This window comes from Malania oleifera, chromosome 13 (genome assembly GCF_029873635.1).
Source record: "Malania oleifera isolate guangnan ecotype guangnan chromosome 13, ASM2987363v1, whole genome shotgun sequence".
NCBI lineage: Eukaryota > Viridiplantae > Streptophyta > Magnoliopsida > Santalales > Ximeniaceae > Malania > Malania oleifera.
In genome coordinates, this window is record NC_080429.1 from 18,271,417 (window position 1) to 18,288,575 (window position 17,159).

General features: G+C 37.4%; 1 protein-coding gene across 2 annotated transcripts in view; it reads left to right on the top strand.

Annotated features, from left to right (window-relative positions):
• Positions 1-16,841, top strand: part of LOC131146687 (protein trichome birefringence-like 18) — a 28,300-nt gene extending 11,459 nt beyond the window's left edge. For both annotated transcript variants that reach the window (XM_058096435.1, XM_058096434.1), the window contains exons 4-5: positions 14,269-14,543; positions 15,661-16,841. In XM_058096435.1, coding sequence (XP_057952418.1) covers positions 14,269-14,543; positions 15,661-16,470 — 1,085 coding nt within the window. In that variant the 3' untranslated portion in view covers positions 16,471-16,841. The remainder of the gene's footprint in view (positions 1-14,268; positions 14,544-15,660) is intronic.
• The last annotated feature ends 318 nt before the right edge of the window (positions 16,842-17,159 follow it).

Genomic DNA, 17,159 nt, shown 5'->3' on the forward strand with positions numbered 1-17,159 from the left:
TTAGTCAAGTCTCAACTCTTAAGTGACTCAAGTTCAAGTCTATTACCATTTAAATAATTAAATTGTAAGATTTACAATTCCATATTTATTTTGTTAAATTGTAAATTTTAAAGTAATGTAAATTATAAAAAAAATATGTTTTTTTGTTTGTAAACAGCGCACTAAAATTAATCTAAAAATCATAATGCCTATTAAAAAACATTTGTAGGTTGAATGAAGATCTTTAAAATTCATTAAAAATCATGTATTAATGGATTTCATGCTTATTTTTCGATTTTGGCATGGTTGTGCATGCGTGAAAAAAATTCACGACCGTTACATCCGCTTCCCGTTACGTAACACCCGCGTCTCCCGCGTCCCGCGACACCCGCGACCGTTACGTGACGTTACCCGCGACCGCGATTTCGAACCATGGGATAGAGTGACAATCGACTTCAATATGCTTTGTGCACTCATGATAGACAGGATTGGCCGTGATCTGGATAGCACTCATATTATCGGCATGTGAAGGTGTAGGATTGGTTTCAGAAAAATCTAGCTCAGCAAGCAAGCCTTGAAGCCAAATAATTTCAAAACAAGCAAGAGACATCGCCGTGTATTCAGATTCCGTCGATGACTTTGAAATTCTGTCTTGCTTCTTACTCTTCCAAGAGATCAATGCATCATCTAAGCCCACACGCCCACCAATGATGGAGCAACGTGTATCTGCACAACCAGCCCAATCAGCATCGCTATAAGCAGTAAGGCGAGTAGAATTGCTTGCAGGGAAGAATAAACCACAGGCATAAGTGCCCTGAACATAGCGTATGATCCTACGGACAGCAGCCAAATGAAGATGACGAGGAGTTGGAAGAAAGTGGCTGACTTGCTGTACGGCAAAAGAAATGTCTGGTTTAGTAATGGTGAGATAGACAAGACTACCCACCAACTTCCGGTATAAACTGGGATCAGCAAGTAAGTTACCCTCCTCTTTCCAAAGCTTGACATTTAATCCCATGGAAGTATCAACAGATTTACCCTTTTGAAGGCCAGCTGTGGTCACCAAGTCATTAGCATACTTATGTTGATTGAGTGAAATACCTGAGGGACTACGATTCACCTCAAGACCAAGAAAATATGTGAGAGACCCAAGATCTTTCATATGAAAGGACTTTGAGAGATGAGTCTTGAGCTGAGCAAGTAAAGTAGAATCGGAACCAGTAATCACAATATTATCAACATAAACCAAAAGAACAATAATACCCATGTTTGATTTTCGAAGAAACAATGAAGTGTCATACTTGCTTTGTTTGAATGAAAATTATAATAAAGTGGTGCAGAATCTTATCAAACCAGGCCCTCGGAGCTTGTTTGAGATCATAAAGAGAATGATGAAGCTTACACACTTGTGAAGTTGGAGAGGGAAACAAGCTTGGGGGTGGCTTCCTATAAAGAAAATCTTTAAGATTCCTTTGAAGAAAAGCATTCTTGACATCCATCTGATGTAGTGGACACTCACTGGAAGTAGCAATAGCCATAATTGTACGAACAATAGTCATCTTAGCCACAGGAGCAAAGGTATCTTCATAATTGACACTATATTCCTGATTATTCCCAAGTGCAACAAGGTGAGCTTTGTAATGATCGTGACTTCTATCAGATTGGACCTTAGTTGAGTAAACCCATTTACAACCGAGAGGAACAATGGTGGGAGGACAAGGCTCAATGTCCCAAGTTTGATCGGCCTCTAAAGCGGCAATTTCGTCCTTCGTCCTGCATAGCTTGTTGCCAACAATCATGCTTGGCAGCGTGTGAGTAGGAAGTGGGAATATCGAAATTAGACAATGCAGCAGTAAGAGCTGAAACAGAGTTACCAGAACTTGAAGAGGGAAAGCCTTACCTGTCTGGGGGTACAAGCACTCGAGAAGAGCGCCGTACCAAAGGCTCTAGAGGTGCTGCAACTGACTGAATTTGGAGCGTGGAAGGATCAGATATTAGATGAGCTATCGGAAGAGAGTGTGGGTGGGGGTGCTACACAATAGCTGGTTTAAAACGAGAACTAACTGGATGAGGATCCAAGAACTGCTCCTCAAAGGAGGGGAGAATCACAGTAGGAGAGGAGGGTACAGAGGACATAGGAAAGAAATGTTGATTTTCAAAGAAAATAACATTTCTAGAAATGCGTGTACGATGTAATGTAGGATCATTGCAAACAAATCCCTTTTGACACACATTATATCCCAAGAATGCACATCGAACAGATTGAGCAGATAATTTATGTTGCTCATGAGGAGGTAAATGAACAAAACATACACAACCAAAGGTACGAAGGTTATCGTAACTAGGTTGCTTAGCAAATAAACAGAAATAGGGAGACTTCATGAGTAGGACTTGAGAAGGTAAACGATTAATCAAGTAAGTAGTAGTTTTTAGAGCCTCAACCCAGAACAAGGATGCAACAGAGGGTTCCAGCAAGAGAGTACGGACCACATCTAGGAGATGACGATTTTTCCGTACGACTATTCCATTCTGTTGGGGAGTAGTAGGACATGAATGTTGATGAATAATGCCTTTGGAAGCCAAAAATGCCTGAAACTAAGTAGACACATATTCACCACCAGAATCTGTGCATAATGTCTTAATGGAAGCAAAAAATTGATTATCAACATACGCTAAAAACTCAGCGAAAGTACGAAAAACCTCAGATTTAGAGCAAAGAAAGTAGACCCAAGTAAATCTGCTATGATCATCAATGAAAGTCACATAGTATTTAAATTTTTCATGTGAACTAACCGGGGAAGGTCCTCAAACATCACTATAGATAAGCTTATAAGCTCAAAATGCTGGGAAGCTCTACTAGCATGCAAAGGGAAGGGAAGAGTTTTGCTTTTACTAAGTTTGCATGAGGTACACTCAAGAGATAAAGAAGAACGTTCTTAATTATGAAGTAAACCGGAGTTCAATACATGAGATAAGATTTGAGTATTGGGATGGCCTAAATGTCGATGCCACACCATACTAAGATCTGAAACATTATTACAAGCAAAAGACTTAATAGAAGAAACTGGAGAACGTGCTAGAACAGGCAAAAGTAGTGGAAACAAGAGCCCCATTTTAGGTCCCTTTGCGATTGGCTCCTCCGTTACCTGGTCTTGCACAACACAACCATTACCAAAAAAATTAACAGCACAATTGTCATCAACTAATTGACCAATAGAAATAAGATTCATGGAAAGTTAAGGAGCAAGAAACACATTAGTGAACTTAGAAGAGACATCTCCAATAGTAGCTATTGGCAAAGAAGTGCCATTGGCAGTTTGAATAGCAGATTGACTAGTGTAGGGCTGAACATGACACAAGGTAGTGGGATTATTTGTCATGTGATTAGAGGCGCCCGAGTCCACATACCAGCGATTAGTAGAATTGTTACCTTGGAGCCCCATTGCTGATAATGCCGAAATTAGCATTTGTTGCACCATTTTGGGTGTGTAGTAATTCGCTGGAGGAGGTGCAGGAACAGAGAAGTCACCTGAAGAAGAGCCAGGGGCCACCAAAGTCACTGTGGGTGGTACACTAGTAGAAGTCTGGAATGCCTAGGCCTGACGATTCTGCGGGCAGATACAACATTCTTTGATAATGTGACCCTTCTTCTTGCAATAAGAGCATAATTTCTTGGAACAATTAGTAGTGATATGTCCAAATTCTTTTTAGCAAAAACACTGCAAAGTGCCAGAATGCGTGAGCAGTCCTCGTCGTTGAGCAGCATAAGCCACAGGGACAGACCCGGAACTACAATGAGATACTGCTAGAGTAACTTGAGTACTAAGCCGTTGTTCTTCACGAAGTAACTCACCAAAACAAACATCCAGAGAAGGAACAGGAGAGTGATTTAGCAGAGACGAGCGAACAGATTCATACTTGGGGCGGAGTTTCATAAGAAACTAATCACGACGACCAGTCTTGTGAAGATGTTGAATAATAGGAAGAGAAGCCACAGGAACATCCGAAGTAACAAGGTCAAAATATTCATTCCAAAGAGTTAGAAACCAATAATAGTCTTGGATGGAACGATTGTCATGTTGAAACATGGCAATCGTGTGCTCTAACTGAAAACGACGGGCACTGTTATCTTGATGATATACTATTTTTAAATAAGTCCACATGGATTGAGTGGTGCGATAATGTTGCAAGTTGGGGACAATATGTGGCTTAACTGAGCCAAAAAGCCAAGACATAATTCGAGCGTCAAGCATAGCCCATGAAGGACAAGCTGCGGACTCCTTGGATTTCTCAGGATTGGGTGCACAATCCATGTCACCAATATGACCCCAAAGATCTTTTCCCTTCAGGAAAAGTTCAAACTGAAAAGCCCACGTAGAATAATTGTTGCTTGTAAACTTGGCACACACAGGTGCGGAGTCCATGCTAAATAATAGAGAAAATCGAGAAGCCAAAAAAAAAAAAAAAAAAACAGACTGTGCCGAAAGAAACAGACCACCATAAAATCTAGAAGCCCAAAATAAACAACGCAGGTACAAAGAAAAACCAAGAACAACCTCCCTGCACTAAAAAGTTAAATCTTGAACCAAAACACTGCACTAAAAGTTAAATCTTGAACCAAAAACCTGCTGTGCCGAGAAGATAAGTGCCAGAAACAGCAACAAAAAGTTGTTGCCTGTTTGCCGAGAGTCACAAACACCAACAGAAACTGGATAACTAAGTGGCAAACCAGAAACCTGCTGTGCCTGCTTGCCGAAAGTCACAAGCAGCAACAGAAAACTGTTGCCTGCTTGCCGAGAATCACTAGGACATAAACTGGAGGAATAAATAGCAACCCAGAAACCTGCTTTGCTGATAGCAGCTATAGAAGTACCGAAAGAACAGAGAAAAATTCCAGAAGAGAAAACAAAAGTTACAACAGCCACGAAACTGAGAAGACAAAAAATTGAAGGGAAAAAAAAAACCTAGCATTCGGCTGGCTCTGATACCATGTCAAATGTTTTGTGAATGGCCGAATGAATTGGCCTTGAGTTCTGTATATTATATAGACTTTACCAGTATGCTATACATGGAAAGTAAATAAGGTTTTGCATGATTCTAGCCCTATACAAGTAATCTATAATCTGTCAAGCCCTACACATGTAGTCATGTAAACTAAATATATGCTAACTGTACAAAATAATGAATTGAAATATTAGGAAATAAATGTGGGCTGAAGTAAGGAAAGAAATCTTTTGCTTTGCTGTTTGCTGTTCTGTTGACACACCCTACTGTTCTAGGGTTTGTTGCACAGTTTGCCAATACTTTTGCTGGTCCTACAAGTTTCATCTTGGCAAACCGAACTTTGTCCTCACCCCTTATGTGGTACCAATTAAGGAAATCCTCCATCTCCGATATCCAATCTAAGAAGGAGCTTGGGTCTAGTTTTCCATCATAGGCACACACATCCGCCTTTACCTTTTTTGTAACATCTCCGTAGCCCTCTCTCCTTGCCTAGGTTGGTACCCTATATCATTAAACTCCTCAAGGTTACCTTCCTCAAACCTAGACTCTAGTGACCTGAGGTTGGTCTGTTTTGGAGCCTGATTCATATAATCATATGACAAGGTGCTAGAGGAACCCCAGGAGTAGGAAGGATACCCTGGGCTGACCCTACTGAATATGGGGAGTTGTTAGGGTGCCTAACTGATGGCTCTATGTCTTCTACAATAGGGCATTTACCTAACATCTTCAGGACTTGGTCAAGCTGCTGTGTGAGGTGCTTAAACCTTTGGAGTCCATGAACTCCTGAATTGTCTAATCAGATAGACAAGGATTGGGTGTCATTTGGTGCAAGTTCAGTGGGATTGGGGTCAATGATTTTGTTGGTGACCATGGTTAATGCAATATGCTGCAATGATGCTGAGGAAGGCTAAGCTTGACTATGAATGATGTGAATCCTAAAAATTACTACAACGCACACACATGAAGCTACAAAACATAATGCATATGAATGGACATTGTCTCACATGAAATGGTGACATGGAATGACTAGGTATAGGTATGAACAAGGATGCAATGATGAGTTAACTGGGGTAATTTACAAAATGAAGGGGGCAGATTTTTTTTTAAAAGGTAATAAGAAACTTGCAATTATGCAATTACAAGTTTTCCTTAGTCATACAAATGATAGTCAAGAAAATGTGAGAGTTTGATCGCCTAGCCAAGAATTTGAGCACAGATTGAGTTTACCATCAAATTCTAATGGAAGTCCAGCAATTTCTCAGGTCCCTACTCTCAGATCCTCAAGAAAACAGCCTTCAAACAGTAACAGTAGTGGGTGCTTGATCTAAATGCTAACAAGGTGTCAAAACCCTGAAATTTGCTTAGTTAGCCCAAGATTAGGCTGTGTTTGACGTTAGGAATGCAAATCAAGCTTCATACGTCAATATTCACTCAGGAAGCTTCAAAATATCAGTAAAAAATCCAAATTCTTGAAGCTGGAAGCAATTTCTCACGAGTCTGGGCAAAACAGGGGAAGTCTGGCAACATCCCCATGCGTGTGGGATGGAGTGTGTGAGCTGCTGAAGATGAACCTCCTTTGATGGGGTCCTGGATGGTGGTAGATGAGGGGGTGGGGATTCCATTGACGATGGAGGTTTAGCAAAAAAAAAAAATGCAGGAAATTGGGGATTTAGAGGGGCTGCTGGCTGGCGTAGCTTCTGGGTGGCACATGGGGGCCATCCAACCCCTTGTTGGATGGAGATGATATTGAAGGGGAATGGGTTTCGGTGGTGTCTGTTGCGATGGCGAAGGACCTGTTAGAGAATGCAGTTTTGTGGTGGATGTGGTTTGAGTTTTTGGATGGATCTTAATGGAGATTGTTGTAGGAGTTACAAATCTGATGGAAGAACAGCAACAGTGAAGTCTGGGACTGAAGTGAATTAGGCTCTGACACCAATTTGATATAGGACAAGTATGGAAATTTATATGTGGAGATTGAGTTGAGAAGAAGAAGAAGAAGAAAAATGGAACCTGCAAGAGAGAGAGAGAGAGAGAGGGAAACTATAATCTGATCCAAACAAGTTAATACATCCACTAGCAGGTCCAGCACTTAAACCACTAATACAGCTAGCACATATTTACAAATAGGACCCAACTAAACACATAATTACAAACACTAAAAGAAGTTGTTAAAAAAAGTACAAAGAGGCATACACATGTTTCCTAAACCTTCTTAAGCCTACGCCTAAAAAACGTGTGCTGAATGGGCAGCCTAGGGGATATAGGTGGTCCTCCATTGAATGTGGTCTCTAAACATTCAATTGTTTCATTTTGCTCTATATATATTTTAAAATTTGTTTTCGATGTCAAACTTTGGCTTCATAATTTGTTTCAATGCCTTCCTAAAAAAGGTACAAAGAGGTATACACATGTTTCCTAAACCTTATTAAGCCTATGCCTAAAATACGTGTGCTGAATGGGTGGCCTAGGGGATATAGGTGGTCCTCCATTGAATGTGGTCTCTAAACATTCAATTGTTTTGTTTTGCTCCATATATATTTTAAAATTTGTTTTCAATGTCAAACTTTGGCTTCAATTCGTTTCAATGCCTTCCTTTCCTGTTTTTTCACTAATAAAACATGAAATGTGATGACTCTCAACTTACCCTCGTGAAGCGGGGAGCCTTATGGCCCGGGGACACCTTTTTTTTTTTTTTTAACTGCCCTTATTGCTGAAGTTGCCAGATATACTAACTGTATGGTAATAGATCATGGGCGTTCTAGTAAAATTAAAATTAACAATTTTCATTACAAATGGCAAAAACAGCAAACAGAAGATATAAAAACTTTTGTCTCACAAATTCAGAGCAAGTTTGGTGTTTTTCTGTTTGTTGATGTGAATTAAAAGTGTATGGGTACTTTGAAACATAACTCCGCCTGTGATGCACTTGATGTCCTAATTTTTTTACACACAGCCGGTCCCAAGCCCGGTTTAAGGAGGAGAGTTGCGTTAGGTAGCTGATAGCCAGCGTAAAATTTGTCAGATCACTAGGATATGAATCCTTACCGAATATTTGCTAGGGCGTCCCCTATGAGCGACGCGTTGCACTTGAACCACCCGGGTGTAGCGAAAAGTGGGCGAGGGTGGGCTAGGTCATCGCCCTGAAGCGACGCGCCGTGTCGGCGCCCGGGTACGGTGTCAAATATGCGAGGGTTCCTGTATCATTCTGGACGTGGGCAGGTAAAGACGTTAGTTCAGGAAATTAGGATTAGATTAGCAACTTGGAATATAGGTACACTTACGGGTAAAAGCATGGAAATTGTGGATACAATGATTAGAAGAAGAATTAATATAATTTGCCTTCAAGAAACTAAGTGGATGGGGGAGAAAGCTAGAGAAATCGATAAATCAGGATTTAAACTTTGGTACACTGGAAAAGAAAAACATAAGAATGAAGTAGGCATTATTATAGACAAAAACTTAAAAGATCGCGTTGTGGATGTAACTAAAGTAAGAGATAGAATTATAAAAATCAAGATGGTATTAGGATAAGAGATAATAAATATCATTAGTGCTTATGCTCCTTAAGTTGGCTTAGCAGAAAATCTTAAGAGACAATTTTGGGAAGATATGGATAGTATCATACAAGGCGTACTAGGGAATGAGAAAATGTTTATAGGAGGAGATCTGAATGGACACGTTGGAAGAGATAATAAAAATTATGAGAGGATACATAGAGGATATGGTTATGGAGACAAAAATGAGTTTGGGGAGATGATCTTAGACTTTGTTATGTCATATGATTTTAGTATAATGAATACTTGCTTTAAGAAGAGAGAAGAACACTTAATAACCTTTAAAAGTGGACAAAATAGAAGTCAAACTGATTTTTTTTATTGTAAAATTATTCCAGGTGAAAGCCTAACCACACAACATGGAGTCTTAGTGTTAGCTATATGTATTAATAAATGGAAGAAAAATGATAAAATAAACCAGTGTAGGAGAACTAGATGGTGGAACCTAAAAGGAGAAAATATAATAAAATATAAAAATAAAATGATCAAAGATGGGGATTGGACCTTAGAGGATGGGATAGATACAAATAATCTTTGGAATAGATTAGTTAGTTCTATTAAAAAGATAGCAAAAAAGATTTTAGGTGAATCAAGGGGAAGATTCTCGAATAGCAAAGAAAGTTGGTGGTGGGATAAAGATGTACAAAAAACCATAAAGACAAAAAAAATTTGGTATAAAATGTGGCAAAAATGTAAAAACAGAGATAACTTTGAAAAATATAAGGAGGCATGAAAAGATGCAAAAAGGGCCGTTAGTGAAGCCAAATATAGATCATTTAATAGTTTGTATGACAGATTAGGTACAAAAGAAGGGAAAATAGATATATTTAAACTTGCTAAAGTTAGAGAAAGGAAGAGCAAAGACTTAGGAAATGTAAAATGTATAAAAAATGAGGATGATATTGTCTTGGCTAAGGACGAAGATATTAAAGAAAGATGACAAAGTTACTTTAGTAAGTTGTTTAACGAAAACCAAATAGAAGGCTTAAACTTAGAATTGTCAAATGAGAAAAAGACTAAAAATATAAGATTTATTCGCAAAATTAGAGTTAACGAAGTTAAGTTTGCACCAAAAAAGATGAAAAATGGGAAAATTATGGGACCAGATAACATCCCAATTGAAGTTTGGAAATGCTTGGGTGATAACGGAATTATATGGTTAACTAATTTATTTAATACAATTGTAAAAACTAAGAAAATGCTAGATGAATGGAGGAAACACTTCATACTTATATACAAAAATAGAGGAGATATTCAAAATTATAATAACTATCAGGGAATTAAACTTATGAGTCATACGATGAAACTTTGAGAAAGAGTAGTTGAACAAAGATTAAGGTTAGAAACGAAGATCTCAGAAAATCAATTTGGTTTTATGCCTGGGAGATCTACCACAGAAGCTGTTTATCTTTTAAGAAGATTAATAGAAAAGTTTAGGGAAAAGAAGAGGGACTTGCATATGATATTTATTGACCTTGAGCAAGCATATGATAGGATACCTAGGGAAGTTCTATGGTGGGTTTTAGAAAAAAAAGGTGTATGTTGTAGGTATACCAATGTCATTAAGGATATGTACGATGGAGTAATGACTAGTGTAAGGACTATAGATGGAGAAACTAGAGATTTTTCAATTAGGTGTACATCAAGGATCTGCTTTGAGTCTTTATCTTTTTGCTTTAGTGATGGACCAATTGACTAAGAGTATTCAAAAGGAGGTTCCATGGTGTATGTTGTTTGCAGATGATATTGTATTAATTGACGAAACTAGGGATGGAGTAGAGGCTGAGTTAGAATTATGGAGAGAAGTTTTGGAATCTAGAGGCTTTGGTATAAGTAGAAATAAAACAGAATATATTTAATGTAATTTTAGTAATGATAGGAGGAATATTGGAGACAAAGTTAAACTTGATGATGATGAAATAAATAGCACTTGTAGATTTCGATACCTTGGATCTATTATGCAAGCTGAAGGAGAAATTGAAATGATGTAATGCATAGAGTTAAAGCAGGTTGGGTAAAATGGAGAAGTGCTTCAAGTGTGCTATGTGATCGTAGAATACCCTTAAAATTGAAAGGGAAGTTTTATAGGACAGCTATAAGACCGGCTATGCTATATGGATCGGAATGTTGGGCGACGAAGAAGCATAATATCCAAAAAGTAAAAGTTGCTGCGATGAGGATGCTTAAATGGATGAGTGATATAACATTGAAAGATAAATTAAAGAATGAACATATTCGTGGTAAGTTCGGTGTAGCTCCTATAGAAGATAAGATAAGGGAGGGACGACTCAGATGGTATGGACACTTGTAATGTAGGCCTTGTAGTGCACCTATGAGAAAAAGTGACTTAGTTACTATAGGGGGCAGTAGAAGGGGTAGGGATAGACCTAAAATAACTTGGAAGGAGATAGTGAGTAAGAATTTAATATCCTTGAATCTATTAAAAGAAATGGTCCATGATCGCATAAATTGGCGGAAAATGATTCATATAGCCAACCCCACTTAGTGGGACTAAGGCTTGATTTTGTTGTTGTTGTTGTTGTTGGGTACTTTGAAACATAGTAGAATGTTTAGTAGACTTTTGCAACAATTGAAAATTGATGTAGCATATTGAAAGTTGGCCAATATTAGGGATGAGAAGTGTATATTGAAAGTTGGCCAATAATAGGGATGAGAAGTGTATATTTTGCTTAAAAAAATATTATTTCGATTTACAGTTAAAATTTGTCGTTTTTTAAAAAAAAAAAAAAAGTTAAAAAAAATTCTTCTAAACATCAACAGTTTTTTTATCCTTGATTTATTTTTTTGAAAATCTTTGTATACTTATTAATTATCAAATGTATTAAAATAATTTTAATTTTTTAAAATTATTTTCAATAATAACTTAAGATGAATTTATTAAACTATTTACCTAGATTATTCAAAATTTTACATTATTAATTTTATTACATTTATTTATTATTTTTAAAAAAATTAGTTCATTGGTGGCTTATTATCCTAATCTATGTTGAGGATACCCTTTCACTCTTCTCAAACTTCTCCTGATCCATTTCAAATTTCAATACATGCCTCTTATTATCAATAAAACCTGAGTATTAACTCCATTAAATTTTGTATGTAAAATTTTATCTAATTATATTATAATTTTTATTTGTGCGATGTGCTAGTTAATATTGACTTAATATCCATTGCCTTGGATTATATGCCAAATAGTTTTAGTGAAAATTTATACTCTATTCAAAATTTGATCATTTTCTGAACTCAAAATTGGTTGCCTGCTTATCTAAAATGATCTTCCACCATCATGGTTAATGGTGGATTTGGTCTTTGCAAGCCAATTATAATGTACACCCGTATGGTAGCGAGTCCTGCAAATTAAGCTGATTACTTTTATGAGGAGGGTTATTACTTATATAATGGGTGCTCAAATCTATTGAATTTCTAGAGCAATTCATGGGCCAAACATCGTACAACATCCTACATGTAAGGTGATGATTCTTTTCTTTCCTTTTTCCTTTTTCCTTTTTCTTGCTCTTTTTTTGGTGCAGAGTTAATCACAATTAATTATAGTTCAAACATATTTGCAGACTGTATTGTAGCAATACACAGTCAAAATCTCCTCAAGAGGGTGGTTAACTAAGCTGTGAATCCCAAATCCTTTTAGATACCGTTTTGGCAGCAGTTATTGCAGTTGCACTTATAAGACTTATCACTTAAAATAAGTGCTTGTGCAAAAAAGAATGGTGTTTGGCATGTTTTGAAAGCAGTGCTTTTGAAAAAAGTGCTGAAAAGTGGCACTTTTTAAAGTGAATTTCGAGAAGCAATGAGGGATAGCTTTTGGCCACTTGTAAGCAGGTACCGTTCATTGCTGGTGGCAATTTTTGTAATTATAAATACTTGCGGTGGCTATTTTCAGAACCTCTCCTTCAAAGTCACCACACTGCTGGATCTGCTGGTGCGCCGCATTGGTGTTCTGCCTCTCTTCATCTCTCTCTCTCTCTCCCTCCCTCCCTCTCCCTGAACCTTCTTCTTTCAATGACCATGCCACCACTTGTCTCCTCTCCTTTGTTTCCCATATTCTCCCTGAACATATTAATTATATGTTGAAATATAATAATATTATTCATATAATACTAATATCTTCATATAGCAATCATAATAAAATTGAGTATCCAAACACCATTACTTAATCAACACTTATTTCTAGAGATGACCAAACAACACATTACTTTCAGCAATTTTGCATTTATTAGGTTCAGCAATTTTTCAGAAAAGCACTTCTACAAGTGGTTCCAGACGACCTCGAAGTATTGGGAAGTGAGTTATTGTCCAAGGAAGATTTGTGATTGTTGGCAATAGTTCCGAAAATGGTAACACCTAGCAAACCACAAATTGGTACTAACATTTCAAAACGTGGTACATTTTCATTTCAGGACATTAAATATCCAAAATTTTTCAATTCAATATTTTCTGTTTAACTTTTTTTTATTAGTTAAAAATGGAGAATTTTCGCATTATAATTCTATTTTGAGTCATTGTTAATGTATTTAACAAAAGAAAATCTCTTCTAGATTTAAAAACGCTTCAACATCCTCTCCAAAACAGACAAGCACCATTACATATTGTTCAATGATATATCTACATAACTATACTCCTAACATACCACATTTTAGAGCAAGTGCCATACAGCGACCTGTTCCTGTTTCATGAACAAGAATGTTCCACACATCTGCATTCTAGCTATCATTGGTTGGTATATCTATATTTTTTTTTGTCCAATGGTTCTGTTCCAGTTTGTTGTCTTGCTTTGCATAATATGTAGTCAAAATTCTTGACCGATCATCGACTGTACAAATGCAAGGGCTTTTGCCATTTGTAAACTCATAATTGGCTGTGTTTGTCATGAGTTGGAATATTTATGATTTATCACTTCTCTTTTAGGAAGCATTTATCTTCTATTATTTATAGGAATTTTTTTCATTCATAACATTACATTGAGACAATGTAGGACTCTCCTTTCAAATAAATCTATAAAAGATTTGGCTTTCTTTTGTACTTGGAAGATGCCTCAATTGGCATAATTTCTTTAATGATGCAGTATTTTTGTTTGATAAAAAAAAAACAATAAAGAAGGGACAAGAAATATCTTGCTTGAAAGGTTCTCAACTTTGATTGAGAGGCAGTTAATGAGAAAGATGTAAAAGTCTGGCTCATCAGGGGTTGCTATTCTTAGTCTTCTGATTATATTCATTTCCTCCAGCCTTGGAAGGACACACTATTCTTTAGTCTTTGTATGGTAGACATAGCTAACAGCAACAATTTTGTCTTGCAATAAAAATTTGAAAAGAAGGTAGTAAAAGGCAAAACAGTTATTAAATGAATCTTACTTTAGTTTGATACAACTGCCACCACATCAACCATCGAGCCTTAAGTTCACTAGGTGGGGTTGGCTTTATGATTCTTTTTACAGGATTCTACCTAATTAAGGGTAGTATCCTCAGAAAGTTGGATCATTGTCAAATCTTTTTTAACTTCATCCTAGCATATTATATAAATCTCTTGTTCCCACTGGAGGTTATTTGGTCAGTGTGCCAAATGTGCAACTCATGTTATCTGCCCTCCCCTTGTCTTCTGCAAGTGCTATTCTAGCTTAATACAGATGTTTTCATTTGTCACTTCTTTAGTTTGATATTTATAAAAAAAATTTTGCTTCTCATTTTTCATCTTATAGGCTGCGATCTGTATCATGGACGCTGGTTTCATGACTCTTCTGGACCATTATACACGAACAACACATGTCCTATTGTCACGCAGATGCAGAACTGCCAGGGGAATGGGAGGCCAGACCAGGATTATGAAAACTGGCGATGGAAACCTTCTCAGTGTGACCTCCCACGATTTGATGCCAAAAAATTCTTAGAGTTGATGAGAGGGAAGACACTGGCATTCATTGGTGATTCAGTTGCTCGGAACCAGATGGAATCAATGCTGTGCATTTTATGGCAGGCAATCATCTATACCTTCTACAATTATACAACTTTTTCAAATGAGTTCTACTTTAATCTAGAGTCGGCAGTTTGCTCCTATGGCCATTCACATTTTGATTTCAAGTTATTCGATACCCTTTTTATGCCTGTGAATTTACGTAAATGGAAACCACTCTGTCAGTTCTTATAAGGCAAGACATAAGTTGGATGTTGGAGCAGGTTAATTCCATCCTCGTTACAACCAACTTTTTTTATCTTTCACAGTTTTTTCCCTAGTTATGCTATGTAATAGCATATTAGATTTTTTCATCTTAGTTTTTTTATATGCTTTTGTCCTTCAATTTGGTGTAATTAGTAAGGAATATTTTCTAATAAGCAAGGAATATTTTATTCTCCATTGTTTTTGCCTTTAAGATACTAAAATGTTATCGTACTAAGAAGAGAAATAAGCTGAATATTTTTTAAAAGGTGTACAACATTTGTGTTCAGCCGTCTGGTGATAATACAGGCCAGTTTGATTCTGGTCCTGTCTTGAGCTTTAGAAATTTAGACCATTTCAGCTGCCATCAGCCTGATCTCTCTTTATTTTGATTTCATACAATGCTTCATCTTTATTTTGTATGTCCTCCCTCTTACTACATCATAAGTCTAGTCATTGATTTAAAATTATGTTGAAAAATATCTAATGTTTCTAGTCTTGCTCTCTACCCTTCCCTCTCACAGACATGCACATGTGCTTACTGAGGCCTGGACTGTTTTGGGGAATACCATGTCTGATGGTAGTCCTGCTTTAGATAATTGGCATTTCTTTCTTATCATGCTGTTCCCTGGTGTTCTTATTTGCATGCATTAAATTGAAGCCTAGCCAGGACCAATATATTTAAGCATAGCTTGGCAGTCTTACTTAGCTTGGGAAATTGACTTTTCATGGAGAGAGTTTTAGTTTTCATTTTATAATATAAACTATCTACAAGCTTGGCATGGGCTTGGCTGTAAAAAATATGTTCCACGCTTGACTCAGCATAACCTTGTTAATTGCTACCGCCATTTATATTTGGTGTTTCGTTACTCATGGAATGTTCCTTTTAGAACACTACTCTAGGCCATTCTGTTTCATTTTTATGGCATATTTTCAGGTAGAAGCTCCCAAGAATCGGGGGAGTCGAAAAATGCAGCGGTGGTTCTTCAAGTCAACATCTACCTCTATTGTCCGGATATGGTCTTCATGGCTTGTCCACCAAACATCTGGACAGTTAGATTATGCTCCTGAGGGTGTTGTCAAGCTCCACCTAGATGCACCTGACATGAACTTCATGGAATTCATCCCAAGGTTTGACGTGATTGTCCTTTCTTCTGGACATTGGTTTGCTAAGCAATCAGTCTATGTCTTGAACAATGAGATTGTAGGAGGGCAACTGTGGTGGCCAGACAAGTCTCGCCAGATGAAGATTAACAACATTGAAGCATTTGGTATATCTGTTGAAACAATTCTCACTGCCATTGCTTCTCATCCTAATTACACCGGCCTGACCATTGTCCGTTCCTTTTCACCTGATCATTATGAGGGTGGGGCCTGGAACACAGGTGGATCATGCACTGGAAAGGTAAAGCCTGCCTTGGATGGTGAATTGGTGGAAAATGGCTTTACTAATATAATGCATGAGAAGCAGGTGATGGGTTTCAACGAGGCGATGAAGAAGGTGAGGGACAAATCAAAATTGAAGTTGATGGATATCACTGAAGCTTTTTCATACCGCCATGATGGACATCCAGGCCCATACCGGAGTCCTGACCCAAATAAGATCACCAAGCGAAGCCCAGATGGGAAGCCCCCGCCCCAGGATTGCTTGCATTGGTGCATGCCCGGTCCTGTTGATACTTGGAATGAGCTTGTGCTTGAGGTCATTAGGAGAGAATTTGAAGGCCGTCAAAGCTCTGCTTCTTGAGATGTCTGCATTTGGTTGCTGACCAACCTTTTATTATTTATTTATTTATTTTTTCTTCTGTAGTTGCCATTCATGCGGTAAAATATATCAAGTTATGGCTAGGGTGAGGAGTAGCTTCCATCTTTCCCCTTTTTTTTCTCTTAATATTAATATTTTTGTAGCAAAATTTGCTGTAACAGATACGAGAATCAGGGGTTAGTTGTGAAATATGAGGTTATTAATTTGTTCAATTATCGAAGTCAAATATATCCTTTTGGATCCGTTAATAGCTCTTCTATTTTAGTATTATCTTTGTAGATGATTTGGAAGAAAAACAGAATGAGTAATGCTATACAACATTTTCATGTGCAGTTGTGCATGGGATAAATCAATTATTGTTTTTCCATTTGACTCAGATACGTGCCTCGTCTTTGTTGTCTATAAATTTTGTTTGTGTAAGCTGTTATATAGTTCCCAATCAATTAAAAATGATTTTGTACTTGTAATATCATCAATATATGTAACTAAATCTGAAGCATTGCTGTCATTCCCTGATCAACTGGTGGGGCACGAAGCATGTGACAGAAGTTGGTGGATGCAAGTGAGGTTGCATTTACAGCTCACACATTGGTTTTTGCATTATTTTCTTTCATCCTGTTATCTGTATTTGGAAGAAGAAAAAGGGGCATTTGGCTTGATTTTGTCATGTG